Below are 22105 nucleotides of genomic sequence, written 5' to 3'. Positions count from 1 at the left end.
ATTTGTAAATAGGCTTTCATCGTAAGATGAGGCTAAATTGAATCATTGTGGACTTTAATCCAGTATGACTGGAGTCCTTACAAGCAAAGAAAATTTGAGCATGGTAGTGAGGACATGGGAGGAGACAGACAGAGACAGATCACCATGTAATCATCAAAGACTGGTTGCTAGTGAGCCATCACCAGAATGCTACAGATTTCAGAAAGGCATGGTCTACTGATACTTTGATTTTAGACTTCCAGCCTCCAAACTGTGAACCAATAAATTCCTGTTGTTTAAGCCACTTGGTTTGTGATATTTTATTATAGCAGTCCTAGCAAATGAAGACAGAAGCCTTTTTTAAAAATGCCAAAGGAGGGTTCATTTAATCTCTCGCACATCAAGTCAACTGCCTCCAAATCTCTGTGCTTTCACCCAAACTCCTGAACTCCTGAAAACACATTCTTAACTCACTCTCACCCCCACCCCGCACTGGCCCTACTTTTCCTTTTCTTCTCTTCCTATCTCAGAAATCTTTTCTCCTATAAATAGCTCTATGTTCTTTCTAAAATAGATCAATATAGTCTTATAGTATTAGTTGTAATTTTCTTCCCTGTCCATTATTCAAAGTAAATCAAAAGGGTTAGACTTCTGTTGCATACTAATATTGATCCAAGAATCTATACTCCTTTGATAAATCTAAATCTAAATAATATTTCTCCATTATATCTTTAAAGATGTCACAAAAGATGTCAGAAGCCTTCCTAAAATTCAGGTATACTCTTCTTATAGTGGTCCCCTGGTTATAAAAGGAAATGTTAACTGCTAAAGACACTTAATATATCTTTTTACATATCTTAGAAGCAAAGAAAGATTAAGGTAAGTATCTTTCCTCTCTTGACTTCAATAAGGAAAAAGCATGTCTTTCTTGGCTAAGGTAACTCAAAGTCATCACTAAAAATATGCCCCAAAGCCAGAAGACACACAAAATCACTGTATCTAGGGCTTTAGTGATTAGAATTTAAGTTAATTTTTAGGTAAAATCAGGAGTCGTGCTTGGGCTGCCAAGATACCCTTCAGCTATTAATACTGTTCAGTGTAGACCCTCATCTACAAGTATGAAAATATAACAAAAATCATCAAACATTGGGGGGAAACAGCATAAAAGAGAAGGACCAAATGCAACCCCATAGAAGAATGAACCCCAAGGAAACAAAGAAATTTTTAAACTAAAGAGATTCCAAAGAATATCACATTCATTTAAGGAAAAAAACAAAACAAAACAAAACAGTTGCTATGAAAAAGAAGCAACCACAATTCTTGAGATCAAAAATGATGGTCAAACAACTTTATGCCAAAAAATTAGATAACCTAGAAGGAATGCACAAATTCCTAAAGACAAACTACCTACACTGTCTCAAGAAGAACTAGATCTCAGCAGACCAATAACTACTAAAGATATTGAATCAGTCATCAAAAACCACCCAACAAAGAAAAGCCCAGGACCACAGATGGATTTTACCAAATATTCCAAGAATTAACAACAATCCTGCTCAAACTCTTCCAAAAAGTTGAAGAGGAAGGAATACTCCCTAGTTCATTCCATGAGGCCAACAACACCCACATACCAAAGCCAGATAAAGATACCACAAGAAAATAAAATTACAAATATCCCTTATGCATATAGATGCAAAAACCCTCAACAGTATACTAGCAAATCAAATCCATCAGTACACTGAAAGAATTCTACATCTTGAACAAGTGGGATTTATCCTAAGTATGCAAGGGTGGTTAAAGATAAGAAAATCAATTAATATAATACACCACATTAATAGAATGAAGGAAAAAGAAACACATGATAATCTCAACTGACACAGAAAAAGCGTTTAACAAAATTCAGCATCCCTTCTTGAGAAACAATTAGAAAACTAGGTTTCAAAGAAAACTTCCTCAACATGATAAGGCGCATGATGAAAAACCCACAGCTAACATCATACTCAATGGTGAAAGACTGAAAGCTTTCCCTCTAAGATCAGGAAAAGGACAAGGATGCCCACAGTTACTCAATATTGTACTGGAAGTTCTTGCCAGAGCAATTAAGCAAGAAAAAGAAATAAAAGGCATCCAAAATGTAAAGGAAGAAGTAAAACTTTCACTATTTGCAGATGACATGATCCTATATGCAGAAAATCCTGAAAAATCCACAACAAAGCTCCTAGAACTAATAAATGAATTCAGCAAAGTGGTGGGGTACAAGATCAACACACAAAAATCAGGTATTTCTATATACTAGAAATGGGCAATATGAAGAGGAACTCAAGAAAATATTCCATGTAAAATGCAACTAAAAGATCAAATATCTAAGAATAAATCTAATAAGCATGTAAAGGACTTGTACACAGAAAACTATACATCATTGCTAAAAGAAATCAAAGACAACCTAAATAAACAGAAGAACACTCCATGTTCATGGACTGGAAGACTAAATATTGTCAAGATGTCAATTCAGTGCAAAGCAATTAAATTGCTTTGAATTGAATTTACAAATTCAATGAAATCACAGTCAAAATTCCAACAGCCTTCTTTGCATATATAGAAAAGCCAATCATCCAATTTATATGGAAGGGTAAGGGGCCCCAAATAGCCAAAGCCATCTTGAAAAAGAAGAGCAAAGTTGGAGAACTCACCTTTCTGCTCTTAAAACTTATTACAGAGACACAGTAATTACAGCAGCTTGGTACTGGCACAAGGACAGATATAGACCAATGGAAATGAATCGGGAGTTCAGAAATCAACCCTCACATTTATGGCCAACTGATTTCTGATAAAGGTGCTGAGTCCACTCAATGGGAAAGAATTTCTCTTCAACAAATGGTGCTGGGAAAACTGGATTCCATATGGAAAAGAATGAAGGTAGACCTCTACCTCATAGCATATACAAAAATCAACTCAAAATGGATTAAAGACCTAAATATAAGAACCAGAACTGTCACACTCCTAGAAGAAAACATAGGGAAGCATCTTCAAGACCTCTTGTTAGGCGATGCTTTCTTAGATTTTACACCTGAAGCACAAGCAACAAAAGAAAAAAAAAGATAAATGTGACCTCATCAAAATCTAAAACTGTGCATCAAAGGATTTTGTCATGAAAGTAAAGAGTCAACCTAAAAGAATTGAAGAAAATATTTGGAAACCACATACCTGATAAGGGTTTAATATCCAGAATATATAAACAAATCCTTCAACTCAACAACAAAATACATACAACCCAATTTAAAAATAAGCAAAGACAAGTAGACATTTCTCCAAAGCGGATATAGAAATGGCCAAAAGTACATGAAAAGATGCTCAACACCATTAGCCATCAAGGAAATACATATCAAAATCACGAGATACCACTTCACAGCAATTAGAATGGCTGCTACTTAAAAAATGGGAAGTAATGTGTCACAGAGAATGCAGATAAATAGGAACATTCATTCATTGCTGGTGGCAAACGTAAAATGGTGCAGCCATTTTGGAAGAGTTTGGAGGTTCCTCAGCGAGTTAAGTATAGAATTACCATATGATCCAGAAATCCCACTACTAGATATAGAATAGGTATTAGAATCTATAATCTATTATTCTAATAAGCGAGAATCTAGAATATAGGTTACCAGAGGATGGAGGAGGGGATAGGGAAGGCTTAAAATGTAGGGTTCTTAATCGGAATGACTGAAATGTTTTGGTAATGGATGGTAGTGATGGTAGCATAACATTGTGAATGTAATTAACAGTACTGAAAAATATATCAGAATGTGATTAAAAAGGGAAATGCTGGATTGTATATATGGCAACAGAGAAAAAAACTAAAAAAATAAAAAATAAAAACATGGAACTGCACAACACAAACTGTGAACCCATAAATTAAACCACGGAGCATAATAATACTACAATTATAAAAATGTGCTATCATCAATAGTAACAAATGTTCCACACCAATGTAAGGTGTTAATAATAGGGTGGCAAATGGGAATCCAGTATTTTATGCATGATTGCTCTGTCTGTAAACCCACAAGTTTTCTAATAAAGAAAAAAAAAAGCAATCTCAAAAAGGAAAAACAATGGAAAAATTACAAGTGCTGGAGAAGATGTCGAAAAATGGAAACACTCATTAACTGCTGGAGGGAATGTAAAATGGTGCAGCTACTGTGGAACAGAGTTTTTCAGTTCCTCAGAAAATATAGAATTATCGTATGACTTGGCAATCCCCTTCTAGGTATATATCCAAAAGTTGAAAGCAGAGACTCAGACAGATATGCGCACTCCGATGTTCACAGCAGCATTATTCACAATTGCCAAAAATGGAAGCAATCCAAGTGTCCATCAACCAAAGAATGGATAAACAAAATGCGGTATATAAACACAACACAGATGACCCTCAAAGACATCACATTGAATGAAATAAGCCAGACACAAAGGGAAAAATACTGTATGCTTTCACTGATATGAAATAATTAGAATAAGCAAACTCACAGATTCAGAATCTAGAATATAGGTTATGAGTGACCAGGGTGGGGGCACGGAATGGGGAGTTAATGCTTAAATTGCACAGAGTTTCAATTTGGGGTGATGGAAAAGTTTTGGTAATGGATGGTGTTGATGGTAGCACAACATTGTGCATGTAATAAATAGAACTAAATTATACACTTGAATGTCATTAAAAGAGGAAATTGCAGGTTGTATATACGTTACTAGAATAAAAATTTTAAAAACATAGGACTGTACAACACAAAAAGTGAGCTCTATGTTAAACCATGAACTATAGTTAATAGTATAATTATAATAATATTCTTTCATCAACTGCACAAACTTACCACACTAACACAAGGTGTTAAAAATGGAGGGGGGTATATGGGAACTGAATTTTCTACATGATTTTTCTGTAAACCTACAACTTCTGTAATTAAAAAAAGGGAAATATTAGATTGTGTATATAACCAGAACAAAAATTTTAAAAAGTACATAGAACTTTACAACACAATGAACCCTAATGTAAACTAAGGACTATAATTAATAGTACAATTATAATATTCTTTCATCAATTGTAGCAAATATACCACATTAATGCAAAGTGTTAATAATAGGGAAAACTGCATGTACAAGGGGGGTATATGCTCTACTTTCTGCATGATTTTTCTGTAAACCTACAATTTCTCTAATAAAAACAATCAAACAAAAAAAGACAGTAAGCAAAATAACATCCGTGTGAAAAATATGACTGGAGCAGGCAATTACCTACAACAATCAGATTAGAGAAGGAACTGTATCATTATGCCACACTCCAAAAATTAAGCAATTATGACTGAAATATTAAGGATAGCCTTAAGCATTGACTGCTTCCAATAAATACTCCTGAGAAAAGTAACAGTTTAAGTGAACTAAAGTAGCTTTTAACAGGCTATGGCCTGGAAACACATGGATTGAGGAGCAGGGCCAGAGGCTCTGAGACAGCATCAAAGTTCACCTTCAACTGCTTTTCAGAAACTGAAATAATGAGACACACTTATACCTTCTCAGGATTGTTCCTCCATTTGAAAAGGTGCAGATAACATTTTACAGTTTCTGAGAAGTTGGAACTACTCACAATTAGATGTATTTGAAATAATTTTTATAATTGAAATAACAGAAAGGTAATATATTATTCATGTAACTTTAAATGTAAGCTTATAGCTACAAATAGAAAAAGTTTAACAAGAACAGTGTTCTCAACAGAACAGGTAATTAATCTAACAAGAAAAAGAAATTTTAAGAGACTTTGCCAGATTGGCAGGGGCTAGTCTACAATAAATATGAGGATCACATTTAAGTTATTTCAATGTTTTTTTAAGATAAATGGATCAGTAGTTTGTGATTCCTAAGTGGGTAATGCTGCTAATGTTTTAATGATGCATATTGTTATGTTCATTTTAATTTTGTTAACTTTTTAGTAATGTTTCATTTTGTTCACAGTTGTGCCAAAACTAAAATTATATATAACCAGATTTGCAAAAAGAAAAATAATGGATGAGATTGTAAACATAATATTAAAGCATTCTGCCATATTACAAAAAAGTGAAAGTCAAAAACTTAAAAAGGATTTAACAGATGGGCTGAAGAGAAGAATAAACACAGCTAAAGAGTGAATTAATAACCTGGAATATGAAGTTGAGGGGTTCTCATTGCAAAGTGCAAAGAGACGAAAGGAATGAGAAAAGTTGTGAAAGGAACTGAATCCAGAAATTAAAAAATCTGTTAAAAGGGTGCCAGAAGGAGAACACTAAAATGGAAGAAAGGAAATAACCAAAGAAATAATGGAAGAAAGTAGGAATATTCAGATTACAAGGGCTCTACCAAATGCTGAGTGAGATGAATAAAAAGAATCACAGATAGACACATCTTGCTAAAATTTCAAAATTCCAAGGATAAAGAGAAAATCCAAAAAGCCTCCAAAGAGAGAGATAGAAAAAAATTCACCCCCAAAAGCAAAAGTAAGACCAGACATATCAGCAATACTAAGAACAGAAGGGTAGTATCTTCAATGTCTGAGCAAAAAAAAAAAAAAGATTTTTAAGAGTCACACTAATTTAATCAAGCGTCAGAGCAAAATGAATGATTTTTAATGAATACACATTTGTACATCCTATGAAAAAATAAACTGTAGATATAATACAGCATAATACAAAGGATAGTGAAAAAGAGGCTCTATGGGGTTCAAGAAAGTGACTGAAGAATATAACGAAAAGAAGGAAGCTGGTAAAAAAAAAAACTTTTAAAAATCCATTTGACTGTTTCATTTAGAAGAGTCTCTTTCAAGTAGTAAAACTTTTATAACATCAACTCATTTTTCCTTTATCGTGGATTCAAATTATAGATTCTACAGTGAATAATATTGATATAATCATAACAAGGTAGAGGTCATTTACTGATTTTCATCTTTGGAGTCATTTATTGAGAAAGAAGAATGAAGACTTAAGTACACTGATAGAACAGAAAGTAAATGTTATAAATCTTCCGAAAAATTTAAGACAGGGAGAGAAAGAAGAAGTTAACGGAAAGGGGTGTACTAATGTTCCTTATACTTCATGGCAGAGAGTATACAGACTGCTTAGAGTTAATAAATCAAGAAGTAAATATATATGCATAATATTAAAATTATAATAGTAATCAGAGGAATTTAACACAGGAATGATTTCTAGGGATTGTCTCCGGGAAGTGGTATTGAGTGGAGGACTAAGAAGGATACTTTTACTTTTCTAATTTTATTATTTCAAAGTTTTGAAATTATGGGTGATTATCTTTTTACTATTGTTTTCTCCACTTCCCCCCCCAACATATATATATATATATTCAATGTGTACATATTTATTATTCAATATATACATAAATAAATATATATATTCAATGACAGCATGTGGGCAATGTGAAGCCATTGAATATTTTTAAGTAGATAATCACATATGGATTTTAAAATATAGCTCTCTTAGGAACATTACTCTGCTAAATTGCAAAGAGTGGCCTGGAGTGGACAGGCTGGTGTGAAGGAGCCTGGTGAGGAAGCGATTCTTTCCATTTCCAAGTTCCTATTTCACTTATTGTCTTCATCTCCCATTTAATACCTACTGCTTGGAAGTGAGGAGGTTCTTTTATTTATTTATTTATTTATTTTGGCTTAAACAACAGGAATTTATTGGCTCATGGTTTTGAGAGGAGGAGAAATCCAAAACTGAGGTGTCAGCAGGGCAATGCTTTCAAGAAGGTTCTTGAATAATAAAAAATAACTAATACTGGGGGCTGGGCAAGACAATGGAGTGGGACTGTGTGGAATTTAGTTACTCTTCTAGGGAAGCTGGTAAATAGCCAGGAACTGTCTAGAACAGCTGTTTGGGGGGACTTCTGTGACCAGACACATATCATACACCAGTCTGGAGTGGGTGGAACAGGCTGAGATCACAACAAAGAACTAAATGGAAAGGTCCTCATATAGATTGTGGTGGTGAATGCATAACTATGTGATTATACTGGGAACCACTGATTGTTTAATTAGGATAAACTGTATGGTGTGTAAATAAAACTGTTTAAAAAATAAACAGAAGGATACAAGTGCTGGGGAAATTGTGGAGAGGGATGTACCTGTCACTGTTGGTGGGGAAGTAGAATGGTGCAGCTCAACTGAAGGGCAGTGTGATGGTTCCACAGGAAGCTAAGTATGTGGTTGTGATATGGTCCTGCAATCCCATTATTGGAAATATACTTGGAAAAACTGACAGCAGGGGTATGAATGGACATTTGCACATTGGTGTTTATGGCAGCAGTATTCACGATTTGCAATGGATGGGTATTTGACTGATGAATGGAATGGTGAACTGTGGTGTATGCATACAATGGAATATTGAGTGGCTTCAAGACAGAATGAAGTTGTGAGGCATGCAACTAGGTGAATGGACCTTGAGGACAGTATGTCGATTTAAATAAGCCAGAAACGAAAAGACGAACACTTGAACGCTTCATGAATATGGACTAACTATAATGTGAAAACTCTTAAGAATTGAATCTTAGAGCACAGATTATCAGAGGAATGTTTATTGTAAAGGTTCCTAGACTGTAAGCTCTTACAGCAGTCACATCTATTCCTGAGTTGTGAAGGTTATCTCTAAATTCTGAGACACTGAGCTCTTTGTGTATAACCTGGTTGGTCCCTGGAACTTCAGGTATCTGTGTGACACCTAAAACTCAGAGCCAGAGTTCAGCAGCTATGAATATCAGCATTACCCCATACAGCAACTGTTAAAGAAGCTGAAAAAGTGATCAGACTTCAATTAGAGATGTGAACAAAATGGATTTGGTTAGGACTAAGGTAAATCGGACTAAAACATAAAGGATGATATTTACTGTGTTTAAAAACTTCAACTTCTGTGTGAGACCAAAGGAAGAGATGTTTATTTGGTGCAAAATCTATATTTTCGGTAGCACACTATATAATTTAACTCATATGGTCAGTTTATATAAACACCATAATTACATGGAAACTTGAATAGGGAGTGAACCTTGTTGGTTTTTACAGGTTAGTGTGAAGCCCTGATACATCCCAGAGTAATCTGGGCAGAGAATAAAAATGTATTTGCAAAGCCCCCTTGAGGGACTTGGGAAAAATGTGGAAATATTAAACCTCCCCTCCTAGGGAATTCTTGATATTCTCGCAAGCATCAGGGACTACAATTTAGTAGGCCAAGCCCTCAATTTTGGGGCTTGTCCTTATGAAGCTTGTTACTTCAAAGGAGAGGCTAAGCCTACTTATAATTGTGCCTAAGTGTCACCCACAGAGAACCTCTTGTGTTGCTTAGATGTGGCCTCTCTACACCAACTCAGCAGGTGGACTCGTTGCCCTCCCTCCTATGTGGTACATGACTCCCAGGGGTGTAAATCTCCCTGGCAACACGGGACATGACTCCCAGGGTTGAATCTGGACCCAGCATCATGGGATTGAGAAAGCCTACTTGACCAAAAAGGGGAAGAGAAATGAAACAAAATAAAGTTTTGGTGGCTGAGAGATTTCAAATGGAGTTGAGAGGTCATTCTGGAGGTTATTCTATGCATTATATAGATATCTGTTTTTAGTTTTTAGTGTATTACAATAGCTAGAAGGAAATAACTGAAACTGTTGAACTGCAATCCAGTAGTCATGATTCTTGAAGATGACTGTATAACTATATAGCTTATAAGGTATGACCATGTGATTGTGAAAACCGGTGGTTTACACTCCCTTTATCCAGTGTATGGATAGATGAGTAGAAAAATGGGGACAACAAGTAAATGAATAATAGGGGGGATGGAGGGTATGGGATGTTTTGGGTATTCTTTTTAATTTTTATTCTTATTTTCATATATTTTTTGGAGTAATGAAAATGTTCAAAAATTGGTTGTGGTGATGAATGCACAACTATATGATGATACTGTGGACAACTGATTGTACACTTTGGATGACTGTATAGTATGTGAATATAAGTCAGTAAAATTGCATAAAAAATTAAATAATACTGCCCACCCATTCCTCAGGATGAGGATTTCAGGTTTTCAGCATCAAATCTTGGTTTTCTTTCCCTCTCTTTCTCTTCACTTAAGACCTACCCTTTCCTTGAAGCCCTGTTCAAGTCTCTACTCCTGCATGAAGGCTTTTACAACTGCCCTATCTTTTAGACTGTTATAAAAAAGAGGAGGAATCCCTTTTCTACATTGTACCCAGAAAACAAAAACAGATAGTATAGTTATGTTTTCTGCCATGAAGATAATAAATGAGTTTGATGATAAAAATAGCTGAAATTGAAGATCGGAGACTTCTTCCCACAGAACCTCGCATAACATTAGAAACAAATGAATCCCCTTCAACTGTTGGGATGTATCTGCGTTTGGTCAAATACATGTAGAAATGCTCTTAAGTAAATTAATACAACCAAGGGATGTTTCCCAAATGACCAGTGCTTCTTTCTTACCTGATATATTGATTCTCGGCTAGAAATTTGTTTAATTAAAAGTTTGGTATCCTCTTGACTTTTGACATAGCCTTTTGTAATACAATACATCAAGCTGAGACGCTTTTTGATCTGCACGTCTACAATATTTATCAGTAACGGTATTATTATCTGGAATAATGGGAGGGGGGAAAAATCTGTAAATTTGAAGAGAAAAGCACCCTCTAAGGTAAAGAATCTCAAAGTGTGAGAATCTCAAAGCAGCATCAAAAGGCTAGAGAAAGAACTCAGAATACTTCCCAAAAGACTAAGGTTTTCTTCCCTCCTTGCAGGAAGGGAGGGGACAGTGTGAATATAAGCACACACATTCCTTTCCTACAATACAACTCCTTATGTGCAGAGTTTACCAGTCCAGTTCTCACCTCATCTCCCCAAGGGTAAGAACTAGAGTACAGGGGAACCATGTGGTTGCTGTTTACCATTAGTAAGTAATAAAGATCTGCTCTGTTCCAGAAACCTCCTGTGTACATTTAGGATAATAATAAATATGGATATTCAAAACTTAGTGAGTTTTCTTGAAAACTAAAAGGAAAAAACATGATATTTCAATTAGAGTGCCATCAGAGTGAGAAACGACAGGTCAGGATTTTCGCTCACAGCCTTGTTTCTGGGTTACCTTGCTTCAAATGGCACCAGGATTTTTATTCATTCACAATAAATATTTATTATGTACTGACTATATGTGAGGTACCATTCTAGAGCCTTAAGTTACATCAATGACCAAAACTGTATGTATGGAGAGTGCATACAATGTACAGTTAATAGGTAATAAGTGCTATGAAGAAAAAAGAGTTAAGCAGGAGAGGGGGGATCAAGAGTAAGATGGGAAGGTCTCTGTGAGGAGAAACTTGAGCCATGACTTGAAGGAAGTGAGGGAGTGAAGCAAGCAGACACTCTGGGGGGAGCATTCCAGGAGAAGAAACAGCTGCTTCTCTCATTTCTTCCAGAACAATAAGATTTCTTAACTCATTTAACAAACAGTGTAGGCAAAGAAAAAAGAAAAAAAACTCAATATTTAAAAATATGAAGTCTTACCTTGATGATAGGAATAAACCTCATCATTCTGAAATATCCTATTATTACTGTACTCTGAATAAGGGTCAAGTTGTCTGGTCTCAATTTGACAAAGTATATACAAAAGATATCAACTATTCCAATAACCAGAATAAAAAATTCCAAAATATTCCAATACCGGTGAAAATATTTCCGTTTCAAAATTATTACCTGTTAAGGGTAATGAAAACAATTAGAATGTATGCCATTTCACAACACCTATACAATAATGAGGGGTGGGGGAAACTTAAAAATTAATAGTTAAGTCCTCAACTACAAATGAGTTATATTCCAAAAGTTTAGTTTTAAGTCATTCATTTGGAATTCAAAAAAAAATGTCTCCCAAATCAAAATTATAATTTGATTCAAAGTATATAGTCTATAATGAAGATGGAATGCCAAACATAAGCAATGGAAAATAGCAATAAAGAGGTTCATTAAATACTATTAATAACAATTAGTGTGAAAACAGTGATGATAAATCAGCTTTGAAACATTTATCCTAAAAAAATAGTTCTTATATTATGACAAGGACTTAGCAAACCAATTTGTTTTTATCATTTATTTATTTCTTACATCATTACAGCAAGTATGTGCCAGTTTGAATATACTGTGTCCCCCAAATGCCCTTATCTTTGATGTAATCTTGTGTGGGCAGACATTATCAGTGTTGATTAGATTGGAATTCTTTGAGTGTTTCTGTGGAGTTGTGCCCCACCCAACTGTGGGTGATGACTCTGACTGGATAATTTCCATGGAGTGTTGGCCCACCCACTGGGTGGGCCTTGATCAGTGGAACCATATAAATGAGCTGGTGGGTAGAGGGAATTCAGTGCAGCTGTGAGTGGCATTTTGAAAAGGGGCAACAGCTAAGAGGGACACTTTGAAGAAAGCACAGGAGCTGCAGATGAGAGGCATTTTGAAGATGGCCATTGGAAGCAGACTCTTGCTCCGGAGAAGATAAGAGGGGACAAATACCCCAAGTGCAACTAAGAGTGACATTTTTGAGGAACTGCAGCCTAGAGAGGAACGTCCTGGGAGAAAGACATTTTGAAACCAGAACTTTGGAGCAGATGCTAGCCACATGCCTTCCCAGCTAACAGAGGTTTCCCGGACACCATTGGCCATCCTCCAGTGAAGGTACACAATTGCTGATGCATTACCTTGGATACTTTATGGCCTTAAGACTGTAACTGTGTAACCAAATAACCCTCCTTTTATAAAAGCCAATCCATCTCTGGTGTTTTGCATTCAGGCAGCATTAGCAAACTAGAACAAAGTATTTGAGGAAACTTTCCATGTCAGGATTTTCAAATTTTTTTACCTGATCCTTAGATTCTCTCTTTTATGATACTTATCTAATTAGATGTCCATGGCTTGTCTATTATACGCTGAAGAGAATTTTCACTAATTTCACTATGCATATGCCTTGCGGTAATGAGTTATTTCAATAATATGACAAAAACAGATTCAAAATATCTGAATTGTACTATTTATAGAATATATTTCTATTTCAAACAGTACCTTCAATGCTATTTCTCCTATATAGAGAAATATATAGTAGTAGTTTATTGCCATCAGTGCTGGCCCATTTAACTTTCTTGCCATTGGCCACAAATGTACTATCATAGGATAAGTATACATTAGTGTTATCACATGTCCTGTACATTCAAATTCTTCTGAAAACACAATTTTATAGGCAATATTCATAAATCTATTTTTCCTGAAAAGAAAGAGATCATATAAAATGTCAGACCATGTAAAGTTATCACAGTTAAGATCTGAAGTTCAATATTTGTTTAAACATTAATCAAATCATTTAATTAATATGAAGAATACAAATAATGTAACAATATAAGCAAAAGTCAAAATCATGATTTCTGAACCTAAAAATTATAGAGAAAGATAAAAAAAAATATGGCTTTTGTTGATCTATATCAAAGAGGGGAAGCCTTGTTTATAGTTCATAGAAAAAATGCAAAATTCATAGATCAAAGCAAGAAACGTAAATAAATTTAGAGAAAAATGAATGACACATCAGGATTGTTTAAATTTATGAACAGGAAAAAATATTCTATTTAATAATTATCATGACATACTTTTTTTAAAACTTTTCAATCCATCTGAAGAGGAGCATAACTAAAAGAGGTTACCTGGATATATGTCAAGAATTTTCTATATTTTTATTTAAGTTTATTAAATGGAAGAAACTTAAAAAATATATAGAATTTGTTATGAAAGGCATGTTAGTGCCCACTTAAAATTTAGTAGCAATAATCTGATATCTCGTATCTTCTTGAATCGACATCTTCTATTGGAAGGAAACCTTGTCTTCCTGCTCTAGAAACAATGTAAGTTTACCACATATAAAATAAAGCAAAGGATCTACGCAAGTTAAGTAAAATCTGTATCTTGTGATGTTTTGGAAAACTGGATACAGGGTATTATTAGAGCCTATTTTGTTTTTCCTAATTACGCCCACCAACAGAACCACTCTATGGCATTGATGAAATTGTACTGAAAGCTGGATCCAGTCCACGATTTATATATTTCTCACCCCGCTCTATTTATACCCAGAAGAATATGTAAGCAGCCCAGCACTTAATGTGACTCTAAGACACAGTAATTAAAACTTGAAGAATCCAAATATGACCTTCCTTTTCTTCTTGCCTACCTCTGATGGAAGTATCAATGAGGTTGCTAAAGCAGAATAGAGAAAGAGAAGCTAGTACTCTGCTCATTCACCTCTCAATAAATGAAAATTTACTATGATATTAATTAGATTTTGATAAGGAAAATAGAAGAAATCTATTCTGACAATGTAGAAAAGGTCATATGTTTCAGGTATATTACTATCAAAGGTTCACAATACTTACCCACATAGTAAATAATATGCCTTTTCTTTACTATAATTGAAGAAAGTTAACATATTTTTAAATTTCATAAGCCAACTTCTAGCTCTTACGTAAGTTGAAACATCATAAATAGTCATGAATCTAACAAACAGAAAAGTACACATATGTGTTATAATACAATGTGAGTGCTATACTTCGGGTAACATAAACAGGGTAGTTACACTAAACATAAATTTAATGTAGGCCTGCTAAATAGGTTCCATCCTGAGCCTCTGTACCCATTCACTTACCCCTCCATGGTCATGGTAAAGGAACATTTTTAGTTGAGACCCCTGCTGCCCCTCTTCCCAGAACCATGACCTGAGGGGGGAACAAAATTAAAGTTTCTCCAGACCAAATATTTGGGACTCAGAATCAAATTTTCTGTGTGTCTTGCCTTGCCTAGCCCAAACCTGAAGGCCCTGCCCTTCCCAAATTTTATCCCAGGAACTTATGATAGACCTCCTAGATTCATTATCTGAAATGCTATCGCCCATTCAGGATCTATTATTGGTCCAAGGTTGTCCTACCACTATGTCTTAGATCACCCATTACCTAATGTTTGCCAAGTCTGTGATCAGATATTCATATATCTATAAGATTCTGGACTTTTCTCACCAGACTTAGTTGCATCTATCAGAGCCAGCAGTTGTGTCAATTTCCCCAGAACCTACTCTCTCCCCAGGCAGCAGGCTTCAGGCTTCCCTGCCTCTCCTATCCAGTAATTTAGTGAATATGATATAAAGGCAAAGTAATTTTAATAGCAATTGAAACTTTAAAGATTCTATTTCATGGATCCCCTAGTCTCTAATCTAATTACATTGTAGTCAGAACTATCTCCAGAATCCCCTAATATCACCAGGGTTATGAAACTTCAGGGAAAAAATTTTAAACAAGTAAAATAGGATGCAGATGTATGAAGGGATGGATGATAGATAGAAAGATGGATATAGATAGATTAAATAGAGAAATTGATCAATATGTTCAGACACTTAATTTTCAGTTTGTTCATTCTTTATCATACACCCATTCAATTCTAGACATGTTAATTAAAGAAGTGTTATACTTACTTTCCCTGGATGTGGCAATAGCTTTTGGATGCACCAATTAATATCCGGGCTGCCTCTACACTGAGGATGCCATCGTTACATTGTTTTTCGAAGCTACTCTAAACATATAATTTCAAATAAAATTTACAATGGATCAAAACATAAATACAATGTACTCTTCTTGACGTTTACATACTCATCCCTATAATTACAACTGATATATATATATGAAAATGACTATTACAAAAAAATTGCTATAGAAGTAAATATTTCATTCAATTCAAGCATTTGTTGAATACTCATTTTTTGCAAAGTACTGTCCTGGATATTATGAGGCATACAAAGGTTCAATAGCCTCGAGAAATTGAAAATCTGAATAGCTCCAAAAGTGTACTCTACTTCAGTATATAAATAGCATCAAGAGCATCATCTTTCTATAGCAGAATATATTGTGCAAAGTATTGGTTCAAAGAATAACTTTTCATGCCAGCCACACAAAGAACTACCAAAAGAGTTGTGTCAGCCCTCTCAAAAAAAGTCAGGAGAAAGTCACACCATTTAGGTGCCACAGACACTAAACTCAGAGGTTACTAAGTTATCTCCAAACATTACTGCCCAAACGTCCTTTCTTACACATTGACCAAGTACTCTCGCCTAACCATTGTTTATAAATGCTGTCTCTAACTTCTGCTACATTTAACACAATTTATCAAATTTTCTGGTTTTAGGGATGACAGTCACTACATCAAAGAAGGAATTCACACCACTTATTTCTCAAGGCAGCAGTCATCCATTCACCAGCTTCTTTTCCAGGAAACAGGAAAATGATCCACCCCTACAGCTTTGATAAAGCAATACGTAAACTCTGAGGCTGTCTTCCAAAGGACAGAGAGGCAATGGCCAGGCAATTGTTATTCTAAGGACCATGAGGGTTCCACATATTTTAAGTCTCCATGATGGCCCTGGGAAGATACTCAATAAGAAACTATATCTCCTGGAGGTTGAGCCCTGGGGCATATATGAAATTACTACACTTGTAGTATTTCCAGACCAGCCCATCCAGAATTGGCTACATTTATTTTCACACAAAGTACCTTTACTTTGGCTCCAGCCCAGCCCATCCAGAAATGGCTACATTTAATTTGGCTCAAGAAAACTATGATCTATTTATATCTATGATGAAATGTTTATTCATTCACTCATTCTTTAAACAAAATACATTGAATGCCTCCTCTTTTCCAAGCCCCGTGCTGGGGAATTAGAGGTATGATCCAAGGTTTTGAGGAGCTCACAGTATAATAGAGGGTAACAAGTCAGGCATATACAATGATAAAACAGTGTAGGAACTATAATAAGACAAAAGTAAGCACAAGACATTCATAAAACATGATGTGGAGGTAGAGTCAGAGAAAAATTCTTGGAGGACAAAATACATCAGTTGAGTCTTCAGTTTGAGCATGATTATCCACATGAAGAAATGGGGTGAGGGGTGGGGTGGTGATATAGCAGAAAAGAGAAGGAGTTGAGTAGAGTGTGTCAACTTCAGTGCATGCACAGCGGTGATAAACAGCATAGAGAGTGAGGTAAAGGACAAGTTGTAGGGCTGAAAAAGGTGAGACATTTGGTTAGAGAAATAGGCAGGGGCCAGATTACAAAAGGCCTTAAATATTAAACTTGTGTGGGACAGAGGGGTATTGGAAAAGTATTACGTGTATGCTGTTGAAGTTAAGTTGATATTAAACCAAATATTATTTGTATATATGTAAAATGTTAACAGCAAGGAAAATAAATGAAAAACATATCCAGATAGAAATGAATAGGCACTCAATATAGTATAATTAAAAAAACCAAATAAATATAAAAGTAGGAATTAACAGAACTAACAAAAAAGGTACAAGACTTACAAAATTTAAATAGCAAAATGGCAGAAGAAAGTCCTATATTATCAATAGTGACCTTAAATATAAATGGATTCAACTTTCCAATCAAAAGACAGAGATTGGCAGAATGGATAAAAAAGCATGACACAATTATATGTTGTCTGCAAGAGACTCCCCTTAAATTCAAAGATGTAAGTAGGTTATGGTAAAAGGATGGGAAAAAATATACCATGCAAGTAGTAACCAACAGAGAATTGGGGTGGCTATACTAATTGTTCTGGTTTGAATCTATTATGTCCCCCACAAAAGCCATGTTCTTTAATGCAATCCTGTGGGGTCAGACTTATTGTCTTTTGATTAGGGTGGAACCTTTTGATTGAGTGTTTTCATGGATTTGTGACTCACCCAACTGTGGGTGAGATCTCTCATTAAATTATTTCCATGGAGGTGTGGCCCCCATCCATTCAGGGTGGGTCTTGATTAGTTCACTGAGTAGTTAAGAAAGCTTAAGAGCCAACACAGACACTGACACTTCGAGACACTTGGAGATGCAGACAGAAAGACATTTGGAGATGCTAAGAAGCAGCCCAGAGTTTGCCCTGGAGAAGCAGAGAGGACCCCCAGATGCTTAGAGAGAAAAGCCCTGGGAAAACAAGCAAGAATGCCCAGGTGCTGAGAGAAAGAAGCTAAGAGAGACAGAAGCCCAGAGACATTCTGGAGAAAGCCAGTTGAAACCAGAACCCAGGAGCAAAGGACCAGCAGACACCAGCCACATGCCTCTCAGCTGATAAAGGTGTTCCGGACACCATTGGCCTTTCTTCAGTGAAGGTATCTTCTCATTCATGCCTTAGTTTGGACACCATTATGACCTTAGAACTGTAAATTTATAACCTAATAAATCCTCTCTATAAAAGACAATCCATTTCTGGTATTTTGCATAATGGCAGCTCTAGCAAACAAGAACACTAACATCAGATAAAATAGACTTTAAATAAAAAACAAATATGGGAGACAAAGATGGTCATCATATATTGATAAAAAGACAATTCAACAGGAAGGTATGTAACAATTTTAAATATGTATGTACCTAACAGAAAAGTCCTAAAATAAATGAAGCAAATACTGACAGATTTGAAGGGAGAAACTGATGGCTCTACACTAATAATAGGAGACTATAATACACCACCATCAATAATGGATAGAACATCTAGTCAGAAGATCAATAAAACGAACAAGACTTGAATGATACTCTAAAAAAACTAGACCTAACAGACATATATAGAACATTTCACACAACAAAAACAGAATACACATTCTTCTCAAGTACACATGGATCATTCTCCAGGATAAAAATGTGGGTCACAAAGCAGACTCAATACTTTAAACATTATTGAAATCATACAATGTATATTCTCCGACCACAATGGAATGAAGCTAGAAATCAATTGGAGAAGTGGAAAATGCACACGTTTGTGGAAATAATTAACATACTCTTGAGAACCCAAGATGGCAGCTAGGTAAGATAGGGCAAAAAAAATCTCCATGAAAAATATTAGATAAAAGCCAGAAAGTGACCCAGAACACAAGTTCCAGTGTTGCACCAGCCGGACAAGGTCTGCAAAATCCACAGGGACTGTGCATTTGGTGAAACTGGGAGTCAGCATTCTGAAATGAGTGAGTGAGCCAGCTGAAAGTCCGGCAGCCATGCTGTGGTGTGGGGAAACCATGGGTTGGCTTTTGGAAATAGACTAGTTCTTTAAAAAAAAAAAAAAAACTGGGAGCAGCTGCGGTTACGACAGTGAGAACCATGCAGTGAAGCATGGCAGGAGCGGGCTGTGCCAACTTCTCGGTGTCTGGTATGCAGGATAGCCCACTGCTGATTGTCTCAGGCACAGGGGGGCAGAGGGGAGCCAAAAGGAGAAAGAAACTGTGCTCCTTGCAGCCATCTCCCCAGCGGGCTGGGAAAGCTCCTGCCCGGGGCGGGAGCTATAGCCCACAGCCACACCAAGAAACCCAGTGTGATGGGGAGTGTTCCCCACAGCACCAGGCACATACCACAATATCAGCCGTGGACAGCGGCCTTTAGTGCACCCACAGCTAATTGTCCCGGAGCTGGGAAGCTAGAGCTGCACAAAAAGGGGGAAATTAACACCCCCATTCAACCATCTTTACAGCAGGCTGGGAATGCCCCTGCACGGCCCAGCAGCCCAGGGCTTCCTGGAGTGCCGGCATGCACTTGTGACATGGCACAGCCTTCCCTCAGCAGAGGTCCTGGAAGACCATGGCTGGGAAGAGGGACCCACTCAGAAATCCCAGGGACCTTACTCCAATACCAAGGACAGCGGCAGAGACAATCTGTGGCAAGACTGAAATGAAGGCTTAGACTCTTGCAACAGCCTTAAATCTCCAGAAACACCTGGGAGGTTTGATTATTAAAGCTGCCTGCCTCCCTAACCACTCAGACACACGTCCCACATGCAGGGTGGAAAGCACCAACAACACACCCAAACTTTGTACACCAATTGAATCCCACAAGAATCATTTCCCCACACACCAAAAAGACAAAGTTGGGGAGAACTGACTTGAGGGGAATAGGTGACTTGTGGATGCCATCTGCTGGTTAGTTAGAGAAAGTGTACACCACCAAGCTGTAGATCTGACAAATTAGAGACTGGTGTTTTTCATATCCTGAAAGAACCCTATCAAGTAAAGCAAATGCCAAGAGGCCAAAAACAACAGAAAACCTTAAAGCATATGATAAAACCAGGTGATATGGAGAACCCAAACCCAAACACCTAAATCAAAAGATCAGAAGAGACACAGTACTCAGCACAATTAATCAAAGAACTAAAGACAAACAATGAGAGCATGGCACAGGATATAAAGGACATAAAGAAGACCCTAGAAAAGCATAAGGAAGAAATTGCAAGAGTAAATAAAAAAATAGAAGATCTTATGGAAATAAAAGAAACTGTTGGCCAAATTAAAAAGACAATGGGTACTCATAATACAAGATTAGAGGAAGCTGAACAATGACTCAGCATCTTCGAGGACCACAGAACAGAAAATGAAAGAACAAAAGAAAGAATGGGGAAAAAAATAAAAAAAATCAAAATGGATCTCAGGGATATGATAGATAAAATGTCTAAATTTAAGAATCATTGGTGTCCCAGAAGGGGAAGAGAAGGGTAAAAGTCTAGAAAGAGTATTAAAAGAAATTGTTGGGGAAAACTTCCCAAACCTTCTACACAATATAAATACACAAGCATAAATGCCCAGCAAACTCCAAATAGAATAAATCCAAATAAACCCACTCCAAGACATATTCTGATCAGACTGTCAAATACCAACAAGAAGGAGCAAGTTCTGAAAGCAGCAAGAGAAAAGCAATTCACCACATACAAAGGAAACAACATAAGACTAAGTAGTGACTACTCAGCGGCCACCATGGAGGCGAGAAGGCAGTGGCATGACATATTTAAAATTCTGAGAGAGAAAAATTTCCAACCAAGAATAACTTTATTCAGCAAAACTCTCCTTCAAATTTGAGGGAGAGCTTAAATTTTTCTCAAACAAATGCTAAGAGATTTTGCTAATAAAAGACCTGCCCTACTTCAGATACTAAAGGAGCCCTACCGACAGAGAAACAAAGAAAGGAGAGAGAGATATAGAGAAATTTAACAGACATATATAGTACCTTACATCCCAAATCACCAGGACACACATTCTTCTATAGTGATCACGGATCTTTCTCCAGAATAGACCATATGCTGGGACATAAAACAAGACTCAATAAATTAAAAAAAAAAAATTGAATTTATTCAAAGCACATTCTCTGACCACAATGGAATACAAATAGAAGTCAATAACCATCAGAGACTTGGAGAATTCACAAACACCTAGAGGGTAAAAATGAGGGGGAGATGAGAACATTCACAGATAATCAAAAGCTGAGGGACTTCATCACCAGTAGATCAGTCCTATAAGAAATGCTAAAGGGAATTGAGCAGGCCGAAAGGAAGGGACACTAAACAATTGACTGAAACCACATGAAGAAATAAAGATTTCCAGTAAAGATCACATGGTAAATATAAATACCAATACTACTGTATTTTTGATTTGTAACTCCACTACTTACTTCCTATAGGATCTAAAATACATAAACTGTAATGATAAATCAGTGGTCTTGGACTCAATGTAAAGTATGTAATTTTTGACAAGAACTACATAAAGGTGGGGGAATAGAGGAGTATAGGAACATAGTTCATGTGTCCTATTGAAGTTAAGTTGGTATCAAAGAAAAACAAGATTGTTATAGACTTAAGAAGTTAAATTTAAGCCCCACGGCAAACACAAAGAAAGTATCAGAGAATATGACCATAGAGATGAAAAGTGGAGTATGGGTTATGCGAAGTGTGGGAAGGGGCAATGGGGAATTAAGAAATGAGAGTAAGGTTTCTGTTTGGGGTGAAGGGAAATTTCCAGTAATGGATGGTGGGAAGCTGGTAACATTGCAACATTCTAAATGTGATTAATCCCACAAATGGAATGCTAGGGAGGGGTTGGAATGGGAAGATTTAGTCTGTATATATGTTTCCACAAGTGAAAAAAAACACAAAAAGACAGTCTAAATAGATAATGACAATTAAATGCCAAGGATGATCTGGGATGGGATCTGAGGATGGAGGAGATGAGGCTCAAAG

General features: G+C 36.2%; 1 protein-coding gene across 1 annotated transcript in view; it reads right to left on the bottom strand.

The window, feature by feature from the left end:
* SLC9C2 (solute carrier family 9 member C2 (putative)) overlaps positions 1–22105 on the bottom strand; it is a gene marked incomplete at its 3' end in the record, with an annotated part of 93314 nt that overhangs the window by 27418 nt on the left and 43791 nt on the right. Inside the window, exons 13-17 of the mRNA XM_037825330.1 lie at positions 15544–15641; positions 14456–14575; positions 13104–13302; positions 11562–11750; positions 10488–10637 (exon numbers count right to left, since the gene is read on the bottom strand). Coding sequence (XP_037681258.1) covers positions 10488–10637; positions 11562–11750; positions 13104–13302; positions 14456–14575; positions 15544–15641 — 756 coding nt within the window. The remainder of the gene's footprint in view (positions 1–10487; positions 10638–11561; positions 11751–13103; positions 13303–14455; positions 14576–15543; positions 15642–22105) is intronic.

The sequence above is a fragment of the Choloepus didactylus genome, chromosome 2 (assembly GCF_015220235.1).
Source record: "Choloepus didactylus isolate mChoDid1 chromosome 2, mChoDid1.pri, whole genome shotgun sequence".
Taxonomy (NCBI): Eukaryota; Metazoa; Chordata; class Mammalia; order Pilosa; family Megalonychidae; genus Choloepus; species Choloepus didactylus.
This window is presented reverse-complemented; position numbering and strand designations above follow the sequence as displayed.